This window comes from Colius striatus, chromosome Z (genome assembly GCF_028858725.1).
Source record: "Colius striatus isolate bColStr4 chromosome Z, bColStr4.1.hap1, whole genome shotgun sequence".
Taxonomy (NCBI): domain Eukaryota; kingdom Metazoa; phylum Chordata; class Aves; order Coliiformes; family Coliidae; genus Colius; species Colius striatus.
Window position 1 is genome coordinate 59,824,733 of NC_084790.1, and position 17,008 is coordinate 59,841,740.

Below are 17,008 nucleotides of genomic sequence, written 5' to 3' on the forward strand. Positions count from 1 at the left end.
TATTTCAAGAGGATGTGGCAACTCTTTTTTTCTGTAGTGTCCAGTGACAGGACAATGGGTAATGGACAAAAACTGCAACACAAGAAGTTCCACTTAAACACAAGGAAAAAATTCTTTAAGGGTAACGGAGCCCTGGCACAGGCTGCCCAGGAGACTTGTGGAGTCTCCTTCTCTGGAGATTTCCAAACCCACCTGGACCCATTCCTATATGAGGTGAACCTGCTTTAGCCTAGGGAGGTTGGACTGCATAATCTCTAGAGATCCCTTCCAACGCTTACTGTTCTATGATTCTATGATCTGTAGTTGTTCATCAGCTATATAGATTCATGGTGGTCTCTATTTTGGGAATATTGTAGCATTAGAAGCAAGTTATCACTGCTTGATCCTTCTCTTGCCATGCTTCCTTTCCCCAAAAGTTTTTAGTTTAGCAAAATTGCCTTGAATAGCATGTACATTTCTGCTTTATATATATCCCAGGTAGCCTTTTTGTGCTGGATACATGTGGAGTAATGAGAAGAAAAGGTGAAGAGGAATAGACTGGGATAGCTATGCACCACCTAAAGTCCTGCCTGTCCAACAAAGTGAAATTTGTTTCCAGATGCCAACTCTTTAGATTGTCAGTTTCTATGATTGTATCTGTATGACGCTCAGTTCTCTATCTTCTTTCACGGTTTCCCATCAAAACTGGTTAAAATGCTTTTGCTACCCCTTGTGGCAATTCTGCGCAATGACGTGTTTGCTCATTCCTGTGCTTGCTGCATCTCACTCTTGTCTTGACGCTTAGAGTCATAGAATCGTGCAATTGTTTCAGCAGGAAGAGACCTTTAAGATCATCGAGTCCAGCCTTTGTCCTAGCCCTATCAACCACTAGACCGTTTCCCTGAATACAATATCTCTAAAGGTACCATATGTGACACTAAAGGTGGAAGAACAAAGGAAAATGAAGCTGCTGATCACTGATGTATGCTTATCTTCTGTAAATGAAACTGTAGGAACAGCTGTACGGATTAGATTCAAATAATCTCCTGCTGGTGTGGAAACTGCACATTAAAGGCAGGGTAAGAGCATGCTTTGTAGGGCAGCAGTCAAAAACAAGTGTTTTGTAGAGCTAATGTAACAATTTCTAGGTACAGTGCAACTTTCCTAGACTCAGCAATAAGGGATCTTACCTTTAACCCCTTGTTACTGCTTCTGCTAGTGAAGTGTATACAAGAGGAATCTGCTTTTCTGGACTGAAACTGTCTGAGGAGCTGTCTGCAGAAACAAATTAATTTGTCTGTATTATTTATTTATGTACCTATTTCAGTTGCTGCTCTTCAGAACTGTAGCCATATGAAATCCTCATTGTCCCTTTCCCTTCTTCTTTACCTTTCTTAGAAATTAGCATTCCTTCTTCTTCTCCTAATATTCGCACTTATCTTCCTTTACTTTCAAGAAAAGCTTGAAAGCTGTACCAAATTTTATCTTTCAAAGAAAAAGTAACACCACATTGGAGTTGGACGAAGCTTCGGAATTTTATAATCTTCTGATTGTTTATTTCTGAGGTACATTCCTTGATACTTCCATGCCTAAGTTCTGCAATAGCCGTGATGTGAAAATCTGTGCACTGTAAGTAGCTTAGAGATCAAGAGAGGCGAGGATCATCCCTTCACTAGAGTGGCATTGAGGGGACAAGTGCTGGTATATAAGTACTTTTCCTTCTCAGAGACTGGAGAACTGAAAGAGTCTCCATTTTCTCTGCTTTGTTGTCCCGAGATCACTTCTCAAAATTCTTTCCTCCACAATAGAAACACAATAAACACAATCTTTGAACAAACACAAGAATAGGAGTTGTTTGCTAGTGGTTGTCTCAGTTCCCCTGACAGCTCTGCCTGGATGCTCTGGAAGCAATCAGAATGAGGTTTTAAATGTGGTCAGTCCACCCATGCCACATAGGTCAGAGAGTAGCAACCAAATGGAGAGCTGGGTCTTGTCCCTGTGGGCAGGTCAGAAACAGGCAAACAGCCCATCCTTTTAAAGAAGCTGAGTTGTAGTTACACAAACAAGGATAACCCTGTGGAAACCAGTGTCTTTGACAAGAAAGATTAGTTCTCTTTGTAAGCCATGAAATGTCCAGATTAGTGTATGCTATTTACCCTCAGACAAGGATGAGAAAAACCCTACAGTCTTTCACAACCTGCTTCCTGCTACTTTCTGAATGTGGATAAGACTCTCTTACAGGGCTTCAGCTTTGCTTCCTGCCTGCCAAACTCAGATATACTCATTCCAGATGTCTTGACAAAGTCACCAGGTGACTCTGGGAGAGGTAGAAAAAAGGCTGCAGTGCTTTGATGTGGAAGAATAGGGAAAACCTCCCTATCCCACTTCCATCTGCACATGCTTAGGGAGGCATCTGCAATCAGGCACTCATGTGTATGACAAATGGGTGGTCGTGCTCAGTGAGTGAAGCCCAAGTGACCCATCTCTGATGCCAGGGACACAGAATTGACAAACAGAGAGGGTTTTATTTTCTGATGTGGAAGCACAACCAGAAAAGTACTGGGAATGGTCAAAGAAACAAGTTGCTGTGACACAAGACAGAGAAGGATTTAGGTGGGCAGCATATACTTAAGAGTAATTGCCCTTAATCTACAGTAGACACAAGAAACTGTGTGTTCATGTGAAAGAGATTAACTGCCTCTATATACAGAGGGTACCACAAATAGGAAAGCATGCACTTCAGCAGTTATCAGGATTAATGATATGCTACTTATTATAGCCATGGGTCTATGCAGTGTCATTTCCTCACAGCTCAACAGATCCATCACATTTATTGAGACACTAATACCATTTCACATAAACTCATTGCTTAGTATTCATTGACACAAAGTTACCTGACCTGGTAGACATTTAGGTTGATTTAGAAATCCCTATGCCAAGCAATTACTATCTACATCAGAACCCATTCCTACAAGAGCGTATCAAACAGAGATAGCTGGACCTTATATCTGAGCACACAAGAGAAGGCAATTCTTCCTGTAGTAGGTTATGATTGTTGTCCAAAGGCTACTGGTGCGACCAGTGAAACTGCTTTTCTGAAGACGTAAATAACAGAATAATGTGTTGCCGCTACCGGCAACATCACCAGGCCGCCCGCACGATCACTCAGCCCACTGACTGCTGAGGGGACAAGATCACTGCATACTCAGTATGGATGATGCTTTATTCCAACTTATTGCTTGCGCCATGTGCTTATATCTGCTAACACAAGCACCTCCTTTCACTCCACCCCATGCCCACCTCTTCTATACTCTCCACCTCTCACATTACAGCTTGAGATCTTCTGGGCGCCTACAACAATAATGTTGTTTGCGTCTTCCAAAAAAAAGAAAATTGGATTAATTAATAAAAGAGAAGTCAATGGAAGGCTCCTACGTGCACAGAAACTACTTCTGTCTCCTGAGTTCCTGAGCTGAAATTACTAGGAGGCTGGGAGAGGCTGCTTCCAGAGACAGGATACCAGGCTAGATTGACCTTTGTTCCGATCCAACAGAGGCTTGCTTTTAAGAATGATAAGTTCAGAGTTCACTTGTATAACTCTGAGGCACTAAAAGATAAGACTTAAATTTGCTTTTACCTCTTCTGCTCTGTCTCAGAGGGATCTAAGAAACATAAAGGCAGGCAATGTGAAAGATCTGACTAAACACTTAAAAAATGTACCTTGGTAGTCATATTAAAACCTTGATTTAATCTTCTGTCTTAAGGATTTTTTCTGTAGCAACCATAACACTGTTTTGCAACCACTGTATCTTACTTTTGTTATGTTTTGTCAATGTTTCTCCAGGTGTTCCTGAAGCAGAAGTTACTTGGTTTAAGAATAAGGTCAAACTGTCCTCTGGTCACCACCTGCGTGATGGGTTGCTGCTAATTGCAAATGTTTCTCTGTCAGATCAGGGGTTGTACTCCTGCAAGGCAGCTAATCTTCATGGGGAGATAACTGAAAGCTCCCAACTGTTGGTTCTTGGTAAGTCCAGTGTTTTTTGTGCTTACAGCAATATCAATGTGGCTGTTGGCACTTCTAGCCTGCAGAATTAATCAGAGGATGTGTAAAGAGGGGATGAGATACAGACAGCGCTGTTCTAAGTGAAGAATCAGTCCACTTTTGTTCTCTGGGGAGTATCACCTGAAACAAGGTAGTGATAAAAGGAAAATGGATATAGAGAAATTGTCTAAGCACAGGGACTGCACCTCCCAGTCTTGAGATATTCAGTTTCACTCTTTCAGATTCACTGCTAAGAAAATAATTTATTAACTATTTCTAAAGTGGTTCTCTTGACTTGAGAACATCACCACTTTTTCCTCATGAAGTCCTCTGCCTCTGCTGAGCAGCCTTGCCATACATGGTGGTGTGATACTGACCTGTTTCACACCTAACAGGTGCATAAACCCAGTAAGCTTATAAAGTTCAGTGAAGGGCAAAGTTTACTTTTTCTTTGGTTTCTAAACTACAGACAGAAACCTCAAGTGGTTGATTTGCACAGCCAATGTCAGCTGTGAATGATGAGTGGAAGCGTAATCTAGTGGTAATTGGATGTCTGCAAAAACCTTTTCTAGTAACTCATCTTCTATCATTTCTCTGTGCCTAGTAGATGAATGATCCAGCCAGGCTTTGTAGGTGCGTCTGTACATTTGATACTGAAGTGTCAAATTTTGAAACCTACACCCCGTTATTCATGCAACACCGTTAATGCATCCATTACAGCTCTCATCTTTCATGAGTAGCGTGAGCACACCTCCCATGGATGATGCATCTTCCAGAGGAAGTTTTAAAGTGAGATTTCTCAGTTTCATAGACAACACTAAAACCACTGTATGAACGTTCACGTCATTTCCCTGTAAATCTAAACTGGCTCTAGAAACTCAGTCTAAGAACATCTGGGGAAAAAAAGAAACTACTGGGCTTCAGCCCACAAATAAAAAATCCTATATGATCTTTAAATTATTTTCTGACCTTTATAAATGGCTTACTTTATAAAAGATGGGAAGTTACTATGAGTTATGCGAGCTGCATATATTTGTAGGCAATGACAATTTTAGTTCCTTCATGGAAACAAACAGTTCAAGCATCCATGACTCATACCTCTGGTGCTGGATATGATCAGCGATAGAAAACTTGTGTAGTATGTAGTCTGATCTAATTGAAAGGGATGAAGTCACCATTCATTTAAATCAAATATCTCATCATTTCCATGACAAACAGATTTGTGAATGATAGGCAACACAAATTATTTTTAAATAATTTTTAAAGTAGCATTATGATTACTAAAGAACTAAAGCCTGCACTTCTTAGCATAGATGGATCCTCTCGAGCTCTGAATTCTCAGCACTTTGGAGATCTGCCTAAAGTATACGACAGCATTTGACAGGGTTATAACCACATGTAATCAGGACTTGGTCCAGGCTGTAACAGACATTAAAAAGTCTTCCACAACTGCCATGGGCACTTGGTTCAGCTTCTATGCTGTATAATTTTGCTCTTTCATTCAAGCTGGTGTGTCTTCTGATGCCATATCCCTTTGTCACACGTGAAGAGGATGAACCAGAAGGCCATGGTAGCCTTCAGAAAGAATTTTCTTCTGTTTTGTGGTCATACTGATCCAAATATTGTTTTAATATCTTGAGGCAGAGTATACCTTTGGTAGTTGCCTAGAATTGCTTAAACTGCCCCTCTGAAATGGTAATTTTACAGCATAGTAAATAACACAGCAATGATTTTTTAATGTCTCTGAGATGTTTTCTGCTATAGTGTTGCTCATCACTCTGATTTCCCAATCTGTTACCAGAGCCACCACGATCTCTTCCTTACCTGGAAGACTTGATGGCAGTGCTTTCTAGTGCTGGGACCAGCACTCGTTCAGTGTTGACCTCTCCTGCAGGAACAAAGATGACCATCAGTCCAGGGAGTTCTGCTCTCATAGGTGAGTCAAGTGCTTTAAAATTTCTTTTAGATTAAAAAACATTTAGAGTTTAGATTACAGTTATGTACCTGGTAATCCATTACAGTTAAAACAGAAAATTAAAAAAAAAAAAAAAAAAAAAAAAAGAGTTCCATTGTGCCACACATTGTGGCACCCTGTAAGAGACAGATCCTGCTCTGAGGGGCTGGCAATCTCATCCAATGCAGGATGTGACAGACCGGTGTACCGGTGTACCAGTTGATCTAAAGAAGATACTAGCCTTTCTGTATGTCTGCTGTTCTTATTGTAGATCCTTCTTCTCCAGGGCCTTGTCTAGAAGTTTAACTGGTGCTCTAGGCATGCTTTTCTCTTACAATCTCTCTGTTTCATTCTCTTCATTTTATTCCTCCTTATTATATCACACAACTGATATCTGCACAAAGCCATATAAAGAAATAATCCCCAGAGAAGTGCTTTTTTTTCTTTCCATCTTTTTCTGCATTCCACAGAACTTCTCTTTGCTCTGCAAGTTCTGTTATGCACTGTAAACCCCTTTCAGATCTGTGAGTGTGGTTTGTTTGCAAAGAGAATCTCATCCTTTTCTGAAGTTCATGGTATTTTTGTTTTAAAATTTCATTTCTCACGTTGATCTTGAGCCTCTACTGTCAGGCTCAGATAGGCAAACAGCTTCTTTAATGGCCTTTTTACCACATGGTGTGAAATCTTGTCAAGCCCTGCAGTTTCAGAACAGTCTTTAATCTTTTTAGAGGTAAGGATCTGAAACTTTTAACAAAAGGTCTTGTAGCTGGCCTAAGTGTTTATAGCTCTTGTCTCTGTATCTTTTAAGATTTTGTTTTCACAGTGGAGGCTTTCTATTTGTGTTTTTAGTTTTGTATGGTTTACTTTTCCCCAGTGCTGTCATCTGCATACATTTGCAATGGCTTTTGGCGTGCGGTACTTGGTTACATTTCTGCTCACACAAAAACTGCACTGAAGTAGTCCTTGGTGAGGGGAATATGTAAAAGTATTTATTAGAATTGAATAAATCACTCTGAGTATGGTTTTATTATACTCACTGTTGTAAGACTGGGTCATACTCCTGTTTCATCCATTTCCTCTCAGATTTCCAAAAAGAGGCCTTTAGTAGTTGTAGGGGTTTTTTTTGTTATTGTTTGAAAGCAATAATCGAACCACAAAGATTGTTCTCCACTGCCTGTGTATAACTACCTCTAAATTAGATTCATTTGGTCATGTCACCCTGTAGCCTGCTATTCACCTTCAGGGGCAAGGAAACATCACGAATTTTAATAGCAAAAGAGCAAACTGGTTTTATTCTGGAGACAATTCTCTCAACTTCAGCTAAGTTTTACTGACCTGAATTTGAGGCCTGTTATTATTTGAGACCTGACATTTCTAAATCTATAGGATATGAGGATTTGTTGAGTAGAGAAGGAAAATAGGACATATGCAAATGAACAGAGTGAAATGTGAAGAAAAGGAGTGATAAGAAAGCTTTAGAGAAATGTTATGTTTTAAAGGGCTTTAAAGACACCAAAGGTATGGGATTGCCAGGACTTAAGAAAAGTGGGAATCAAAACTTTGTAAAACACTGGTTTTGTGCCTTGGAAAAAAACATAATATTAGCACAGCAACAAAAGATTAAAGCTGCAAATGAGAGATTGTATAAAATATAAGAACAATTAGCAAACTGATTTGGAAGGAGAGATTAAAGCCTCCAGATCATTATACATGCTATACATTTTCTTTTACAACGTGAAATTGTGCAATACTTCCACCACCATTTCAGCCATTTAAAAAATATTAACTTGCTCCCTGGACTTGGCTGCTATTGTTTTCTTCTACATAAATTTCCTGCAATTTGCAGAAAGTAAAGGTCAGGGCTTTAAAACAAATATCTAGTTTGAATGTCTTCCATTTCATTGTTAATGGTCATTCAGAGTTCATTTGTGTGCCTTCACTAGAGAAGTAAAGAAAAAAATCTGCTAAAGACCCATGCCCTGACCCATAGAGTCAGCAACCCTCCCATTAAAATCTAACTTGAAAGACCTTTTTACAGTTTACAGGAACATTTTTGTCTAACACACTTCTTATTTTTAGTACTAAAGTGCTGAGATTTCAGCTAGCTTTCTAGTCCCAGCTCATCATCTAACTAGAGGGAGTGATATAGATAGCAGCTTAGACAGTGATGCTTACCTTGCTCCTTCACTGCTGTCAGAAGTATGTGTAGAGTGCTGCAGTCCTCCCCAGCACTCACATCCATTGACAGGTGCGTAGTAGATGTTTCTGTGTCATCTGAAGGACAGAACTCCTTATGAGTACATAGCTTCCTTATGAGGAAAGGCTGCAGGAGCTGGGGCTGTATAGTCTAGAGAAGAGAAGACTAAGGGGGGATCTCAATATTTATAAATATATAAATGGTATATGTCAGGAGGTGGGACATCGCTTTTTTCTATTGTAGCTAGCAGCAGGACAAGGGGTAATGGGATGAAGCTGGAACACAAAAAGTTACATTTAAACATAAGAAAAATCTATTTCACTGCGAGGGTGGCAGAGCAGTGGCACAGGCTGCCCAGGGACGGTTGTGGAAACTCCTTCCTTGTAGGTTTTTCAAGACCCACTTGGATGTGCTCCTGTGCCACCTGATCTATGTGGACCTGCTTCTGCAGGGGGACTGGACTAGATTTCTAAAGGTCCCTTCCAACCCCTACCATTCTGTGAATCTGTGCTTCTATGAATCTTTTGCTTCTCAAAGCAGAAGCTACAGCACCTGTGAGCCTGGAAACATTTCTGACTTTTAGTACATCATCAGTAACAAGCAACAGACTGCCACACAATCTCTGATATCTTTGATTCATGACAGGCATACGAAATGTCTTTACATCACACATAACATAGGACACAGTAAATTTCTGAAGTGACACTAATTTCAATTTCTTTGGAAAGCCTCATGTTAGATCTTATTAAGGTTTCTGTCTTTGAGACTTTTAATTTTTAATACAATTTCCCTGAATGCTGGTAATGAAAGTATTGCAAGAAACTCTACCCTTCTCCTCAGAAAAAAAAAAAGTTTGTCACTTGATAAAAAATATTTTTAGTACTATTCATGACCCTTTGACATCTCTAAGTCCTGGTTACGATTTAAATTATCTTTTTTAATTAAAGGAACATTCTAAATTAATGTAGTTTCAGTAGAATTCCTTTATCTTTGGTACCAGTATTACTGAATGTATTTTACACAGCTCCTTGGACATATTTCCATGGGTTTTGATCTTTGTGAATGTTACCTTTGGCAAAACTTAAGTTATAGGACCCAGTATTCCTGACTTCTAACACTCCTGCAGGGAAGGCTTTAGGCCTGTCAAGAATACTTCCTTTAATTTACATTCAAGATTGTTGTTTCCTGTGTTTAAAGAGATTTCAGTGAGAAAGTCTGAGGATCTTACAAATTCTGGTGGGGATTCACTACAATTTCTCAAGTTCATTGTGACCTTATTGGAAACCTCAACAGATTTGTCAAAAGATACAAAATATGATATAAAAATGTCTGCATATCTTAGCACAGGAGAATACTGTATTTATTGGAGTTAAATGGCATAGTAAAAGTTGAAGCTTGAATGACTTTGACTTATATACATTACATAAGTACGTATTCTTGCAGGAACATTGGAAGAAAGGTCAGAAATGAATATTTATAGGAATATAGAAATGTAGGAGTACTTATAAAATGTCACAGTGAAGGAATAAAGATTGAAGGGGAATGTACTTTCACTGCTTGTAACAGCACAGTGTTTCTTGGCATCTGTTGCTTTGTTTAAGTGTTTTGTTGCAGATGAGCTCTTAGAGTTGCACAGAAAATGCCTGTGAACAGATTTGATAAATTTTCCTCCAAAGCTCCAGGTTCACGTCCCACATGTTTCTTCAGAAATCTTCCTCGTGTGATGATTTCTGAAAACATAAAGTGGACTTGGGGATGTGCATATTGAAGGAAGGGAGATTGCTGCATTGCACATTGTATATAATTAAACAAAGATTTTGGCCTGCATTTACATGGCAGCAGAGGATGGAAGAGATGCATCTTTATTTTGGAGTGCAGCACAGGCTCATGAATTTTAACGTAAATGGAAGCATAAACAGGTAAGATAGCTTGGATCTTAAGTTATTAGAAAATCTGGCTCTTACTTGGCACAGTCTAGGACTTAAGCAGTTTCTTTAAAAAGAAGACAAGAAAAATTAAGTATTGAGATAATGGTAGGTTATCCATTTGAAATTAAATAGCAAGATAATGGTAGCTGTTGTGTACAGCTGAAATGTATATTTTTAAGGCTCACTATATCCTGATGAAATGTCCACATTTTAGAAAAAAAAAATAGCAGTGGTCCTTCTGATTACCATCATTATGCAAATTCTTGGCCTTTATTCTGTTTTTATTCTTTGGATGAAATGAATGCAATGCAAATCGTGGAGCATAATAGGTATTCCAGGGAATCTGAAGACATGAGCTAATATATGGGGAAAAGCCTGGATGATTATGTGGGATCTGGTTCCTCTCTTTTTTGTCTCTCAGACTACATAGTCTCCAGTTTGTTCACTGGGGCCCTGCTGTTATACCCAGCTTAGGACTCTGAATTTTCAGTTGTCCTGGCTACATTACACCTATCTAATTTTGTGTATTCACCAAAAAGAAAAAAAAAGTCCATATTTGTAGGAGAATTTGAAAACAAATGTGAAGTTAAATGATAAAGTGTACCTTTTAATGACCAGAAAAGTACAATCATATTTAAAAAAAAAAAAAAAAAAAAAAGGAAATTCTGCTGCTCCACATTTATTAGTTTCTCCCTTATGACTTCCATATCAAATTTACTCACTTCCCAAATCAGAACACGATTTTGCTAACTGACAGTATGGCAAACACAGTCCTGCAAAGCAGATTTCTTTCTGGTTTTATACGTCATCCCCAACAACCACAGAATTACAGAAGCTTAGCTGCCAGTTTCATTGCTGTGTCTGAAGATGAAGACCTGCACTACAAATGTTTGCTGTTCTGCAAACATCGATGTTATTTAACAATGAAGCTGGTTTAAAAAAAAAAAAAAAACAAAACAAAACAAAATGAAAAAACATCAAAAAATTTTCACTTAAACAATGTGAGGGATTCCCCTTTTTTGCTCTTATTGCTCTTTTTTTTGCTCTTATTTTCCTTTTACTGGCAGTAGTATATTCCCCCCTCATTTTCTAGCAGTTACCTACTTGCCCAGAAGAGGCCTCAGAAAACAGAATGAAAAAATATGATTGTGGTAGTCAGCTTTCTTGTGATATCCAGCCTCTTAAGTATCAATAAATTACTTATTCTGGAGGCACAATTGCATTAGTGCCAGTACACCAGGTTCAAGAGAAATTTCATCCTTTTTTCATTTCTAAATGGTGGGTGTCAGGAGGTTGCGACATCCCTTTTTTATGTTGTATCTAGTAGCAGGACAAGGGGTAATGGGATGAAGCTGGAATACAAAAAGTTACATTTAAATATAAGAAAAAACTATTTTACTATGAGGGTGAGGGAGCCCTGGCACAGGCTGCCCAGGGAGGGTTGTGGAGTCTCCTTCCTTGGAGGTCTTCAAGACCTGCCTGGACACGTTCCTATGCGACCTGATCTAGGTGAACCTGCTTCTGCAGGGGGATTGGACTAGATGATTTCTAAAGGTCCCTTCCAACCCATCCATTCTATGATTCTATGATACTTGCAGATTATTTAGGTTATCCATATCAAGGGTTATCTAGATGTGGCACTGAACAGAAAAGTTAACCAAGTTTTTGAATCAAATGTTGTGCTGCTGACTACTTTAGAAGAAGAAACACATCATATTGATAAACTGATGCCATGATCAGGACCAAACTCTTTCAGCAGCGACAGATAGTGCTGCAATTGCTTGCACCAATTTCTTGCCTTTACATCATAGCATCTGTAAACATAGGATTGATACTTGTTCAAAATCCATGTGAAAAAAATAAATAATCCAGATGAACAGGACTGATCCGAGCAGTACAATTTTTTTCCTATGTTGGTGATAAACTCAAGAGCAAAAGTATATCTTCTTGAAACGTAAGTTTCCGTTTACTTCCTTTTGCCCTTCTATCGTAAGCCTGCTCTAAATTTTCGTAGGTTTGGGGAATAACTTCTGCATTAAAATTGGAAACAGAATGCAAAGTACAACATTTTACAACCTGCACAGAGAAAACCCAAGATTAACCCAATGTCTGTGCTCCCCTAATGAAAAACACAGCTGCAGAAGCTGTGGAGTAGGAGTCAGAAAAAATCATTAATATCTCAGAAGTTATTTTGCATGGCATCATTTTTTTCCTCCTCACACTCTGTAATAAATTTTCCCTCATGTTTGAAAATTCTAATGTAAAGAATATTTTTAACAACTCAATTTTACTTTAATAATACTTACACAGTAATGAGGATAAAGTACCAGGTACATTCATAGGACAGTGTATCTTGTTACTTGTGTTTTCCATTCCCTTCCATTTTTGTCTTGGTGAAAATTCTGCCTTGTCACACTATTTACAAGGATTCCCAGGTAAGTGTCATTTCTATATAAACGAGAATTTAAATTAATATCGAGAGTATGCCATTATCATTGCAATTAATTCCCAATCAGATTCTTACAAATTGGTCATATTCTAAGTGTTGTATGAAGTTTATACAGTGTTGCAGTATCTTCCTTCTACATCAGGCTCCACTGTAGTATTTCACTGAAATGCATGGTGTTTCCTTTGCATGTGTAAACTGTGTACATTTCAGGGTACACAGTATGTGTTTATACCTCTACTTGGTGAAACATTTTGTCCACAGTGACAGAGTGTTTTTCAGGCAATCAGACACAAGTCCTGCTGCTGCCAAGCTCTGGAAACAGAGTTAAAAGACCAAGGTCCTATAGACAGTCTGCTGCCTTGGGTGAGAGGGGGGTCTGCATGTTGTTTTGTGCCACAAATGAGATAATCCAGGAATCACTGATCTACAGCAGTGGTCCAAAATGCTGCACATAAAATAATATCACTGGCCTCTGAGGCAACATCTGTTTAATTTTGGGTTTGTGGTGATAGTTGCAGTCCTTGAACTTATGTTGCTAAGCTTTTCCAGAATCACTGGCCTAAATTCTGTTCTAACATAGGTATAAATGATTCAGGGCTCCACTGAGGCAACTTCTCATGAAAAACTAGGCATACCACGCTTCCCACAGGTGTCCCAGACTGGAGATCCGTCATCCTACCAGCTCCTTCATTAAAAAAAACAAAAAAAGTTTTAGCCTCTTGCACAACTTCAGCTTTATTCCTGAGTAAATGTGTTAAGGGAGTTTTCAAACAATGTGGGATTTCTGATCTATTGACTGAAGGACTTATCCATTCTAAGTTTTGAAGTACCCTCTCCTTATAAGTTAGCTCTCAAAACCTCTCCCAAACAACTAAAGCACTTTGTTAAAAGGACAGAAGTTACAGCCTTTCTGGAGCAAGCAGCACTGGCTTCCCTGCACTTTCCTGCTGTCATGGTTTTGTGTGGAGCCGTTTCCAGTAATGGGGAGAGGCTGCAAAGATGGTTCCTGTAAGAGGTTGCTCAAAACTCTCCCCAGCTCTGAGTCAGACCCACTTCTGGGGCTGAGCCAATTGCACACCTCCACCATCACCTTTTAAAAAGAGGAAGCCGGAAGAGGAGGATTCTTCCTCTTCTTTGTTCCTTCTTTTCTGACTGGTGGTGGTGCTGGCTGTTTGGAGGAGAAGAGACAATGTGGACCCCAAGGTCAGCAAGGGAAGAGAAGAGGAGGTGTCCTGGAGCAGAGGCTCCCCTGCATCCTGTGGAGAACACTGATGAAGCACAGATTTGTTTGCGTTCATAAAAGACCCAAAATCAGGGTCAGTGACTATGCTCAGAAGAAGACGTGTCCCATGTGAGAGACCCTGTATTGGCAGAAGCCATAGCTTCTCAGGATGCAGCAAGTTTATACAGAAAGGCTTCTACAACTGCTCTTCGCATCTTGGACAAGTACACATCGTGTACTGGCTCTTGCTCTGTCTTATCTTGAATTTACCATGATTCACTGCTGTTCGATGTTTGCTACACACACTTTTTAAGAGTGTCATTTTTCTCCTGTAAATATACAGTTGACCTGGAGCTGCAGCAATGATGGGACAGAAGCTTATACTGAAGGATACTCCTTTTCTGTTTTTGTCATGTACTGAATACACCCATCACAGTTATCTCAGGGCATCATTTCAGCATGCTATATTTATTCTCAGAGGCTTTATTTTTTTGCACTGGTCATTGCTTTCAACCCAATCCTTATTAATATAAGATTCCTCGTATGTAGTATTCCTGTTGTCCGAGTTATTTTTAGAAAATGGTATTACCACCAGAGCTTGAAAATTCCCATGCTTTTTTATGAGCCCACCATGTGGCTGTATATTTGGGAAAATTTTTTACAGCCTCTGTGGTACTGGGAATTCAATTCTTGTTGAATACAGTGTAAATTTACAGTGCTAAGTAAATGATATCCAGTAACAATGACGTGTGGCACTGAGTAACCAGTTTAGGAGTTTTGAGAGCTGTTTAAAAACCATGTCATGGGTTTAGTATAGTAGGTTTCAACTGCTTCTTTGGAGCCATAAATAGTTATTTAAAATACCTCCTTTATTTAAAATGCTACTGTCATCAGCTGAATTGGCCTGAATTAGGAGAATTCCTAAACATACAACTTGCTTTGTACAGCATAGATTCATATTCATTTGACATCCTTTAAACTATTAAAGGCTATACTTGCATTAACATTAATTCTTTCTTTTGAGGAAGTTTTATTTCATTCAATGCATGAAAGCACTAAGAAGTGATTTTCCTAACACCTTAAGCATCTGTTTAAATTTACACTTTGTACTATATTGAAAGGTCTTTCCTCATGAGACAAACTATAAAGGCTTGTCTCTTAGTTTTGGCACTTCACTAGATTGGTTTTGCATGTGTATGATTTCAGACACGATCTTACCTACTTTTGTTGGATTTGATAGCATTTTAAAAAGTGAAATACTTTTCTGTCCATACAAAATTTTCTTCCTTGTGTTAGATACAGGCCAGATTTAACTTTTACTCCATTAGGTGTAACAGCACTTACAGTAGTAGTTGTGTGAACTAAAACAAAATATTCAGTACCAAGCCTGTATCTGCTCAAATTAAACTGTGGCTTCTTCTACATTTTGTTCCAAGCATTTTGTCCTTCATTTCAGTCTTGTTTCTACTTTGAAAGTACCCTGTAACTCTTTAAAGAAAAGGTTAGAATAGAAATATTGCCAGGTTCCCAAATCTGTAGCTGGATTATATTTATCACTTTAACACAGCAAATGGTGGTCTACCACCCTTTTTTTTGGTCAGAGTTCACTAAAATATGTATGGAATCACAGAATATTTTTTAGCTTACTTTATTTCAATTTTAATATAATTAATAATTCTGCTGCTTAAGCCCTTCTTTCTTTCTTTGCCAGGCATTTCAAATAGAAGTCAGCAATCATCTTTCATCTCCCAGTTTTGTGTTTGGATAGGTACATCTCTGTAATGTGCAGAGGCAGGGGCATAGACCTTCTGGTTTGCAAGTCTAGTTGAAGTTTTCTGTGAACTTTCTGGGCTATATTTATCGTGATGTACTGAAACATGCAGCTCCTAACCAACTGGAGGGTTTTTTGGGGGATTTTTTTTTTCAGATACAGCCTTTTAAAATTATTTATTTACTTACCTATTTTGAAAGGAATGATCACTTAATGTTTATATCCATAGCCCAGAGGCTTTCTACAGCTACAGACATACAAAATGTTACAGACGTATAATGAGGAGCCGAAGTTGGTTTGCACTATACATTTATTCTTTTCTCTCAATAAGTTATTAGAATTACTGTTAAATATTGGTCTTCGAGTTCCAAATACTCCCTTGTTATACTTGAAATATTGACATTTTCTCTACAAAATGTAGTTTGTATTAGATTTTTGCTTTATCTCCAGCTTTTGCATAACCATGACTTGTCCTGGCTTTGAATGAATTCAGAGTCACAGTAGACTTTGGAAGGGAGACCAAAGGCTGTATTTTCTTTCTCTACGTAAGAAAGACTGAAGGAGAAGAACCTTCTCATGCCAGAGATTTCAGTCCTCAGAAACGGTCCCCAAAATTTGTTCTCTCCTTGGCTTCCCAAGGGTTCTGATACACTAAAGTTTTGCAATAGTTGTGCTGTCTGGAAACAAAGCCAGTTCTTACTTCTCAGGCATTATAGGGACGGGCGTTGAGCTTTGGAAAGATAAAGTGGTCACTGTCCACAGGTATAGGAGGAAATAGAGAATATACGTTTGTAATCTGCATTAAATTATATTAGAACTATTTCTGGGAAATGAGAACATGGAACATGGGAGGTTTTTTGTTATACTCTGGTTCAGACTTAATCTGCATAAAAAATTGTCCAACAGCTTATGCATCTATATGTTTGGGGAATGTATAGGAAAGTCACTTGTGAAATGTGATTGATGCTTGCTCATACCTATTTGAGGAATATCCACTACATATGATTCTTATAGGTGTTACTGAAGTTTTATTGTTAAATGCTGAAAAAGTAATAAATGTTAAAAGAAAATAGTAATAATTACTCACTGGTAGAATGTATCTAGAGAATATTGTTTCGAGGTTTTGCCCTGTGCTATTGATTACTGGCTTGTTCCAAAGAAATACGAGGAGGAATTTCTTCACTGTGAGTACACTGTGACAGAGTACTGGAACAGCCTGCCTAGATGGGTTGTTGAGTCTCCTTACCTGGAGACATTCCAAACCCATCTGGATGAGTTCCTGTGTGACCTACTCTAGGAGGCCCTGCTCTGGCAGGGGGTTTGGACTAGATGATCTTTCAAGGTCCCTTCCAACCCTTAAGATTATGTGATTCTGTGACAACATTGTTTTTTAAAGAAATATTGCCACAAACCATCAGGAGTTGCACACTGAAGTCATTTTCAGTTCCTCTGTGTTTAACATCACA

The 17,008-nt window shown here is 38.7% G+C and overlaps 1 protein-coding gene across 5 annotated transcripts in view; it reads left to right on the forward strand.

Moving 5' to 3' along the window:
* The window catches only part of ADAMTSL1 (ADAMTS like 1), a 418,285-nt gene that overhangs the window by 386,587 nt on the left and 14,690 nt on the right, over nt 1-17,008 (forward strand). For all 5 annotated transcript variants that reach the window (XM_062017375.1, XM_062017376.1, XM_062017378.1 and 2 more), the window contains 2 exons: nt 3,824-4,003; nt 5,823-5,957. In XM_062017375.1, the coding sequence (XP_061873359.1) occupies nt 3,824-4,003; nt 5,823-5,957 (315 nt within the window). The remainder of the gene's footprint in view (nt 1-3,823; nt 4,004-5,822; nt 5,958-17,008) is intronic.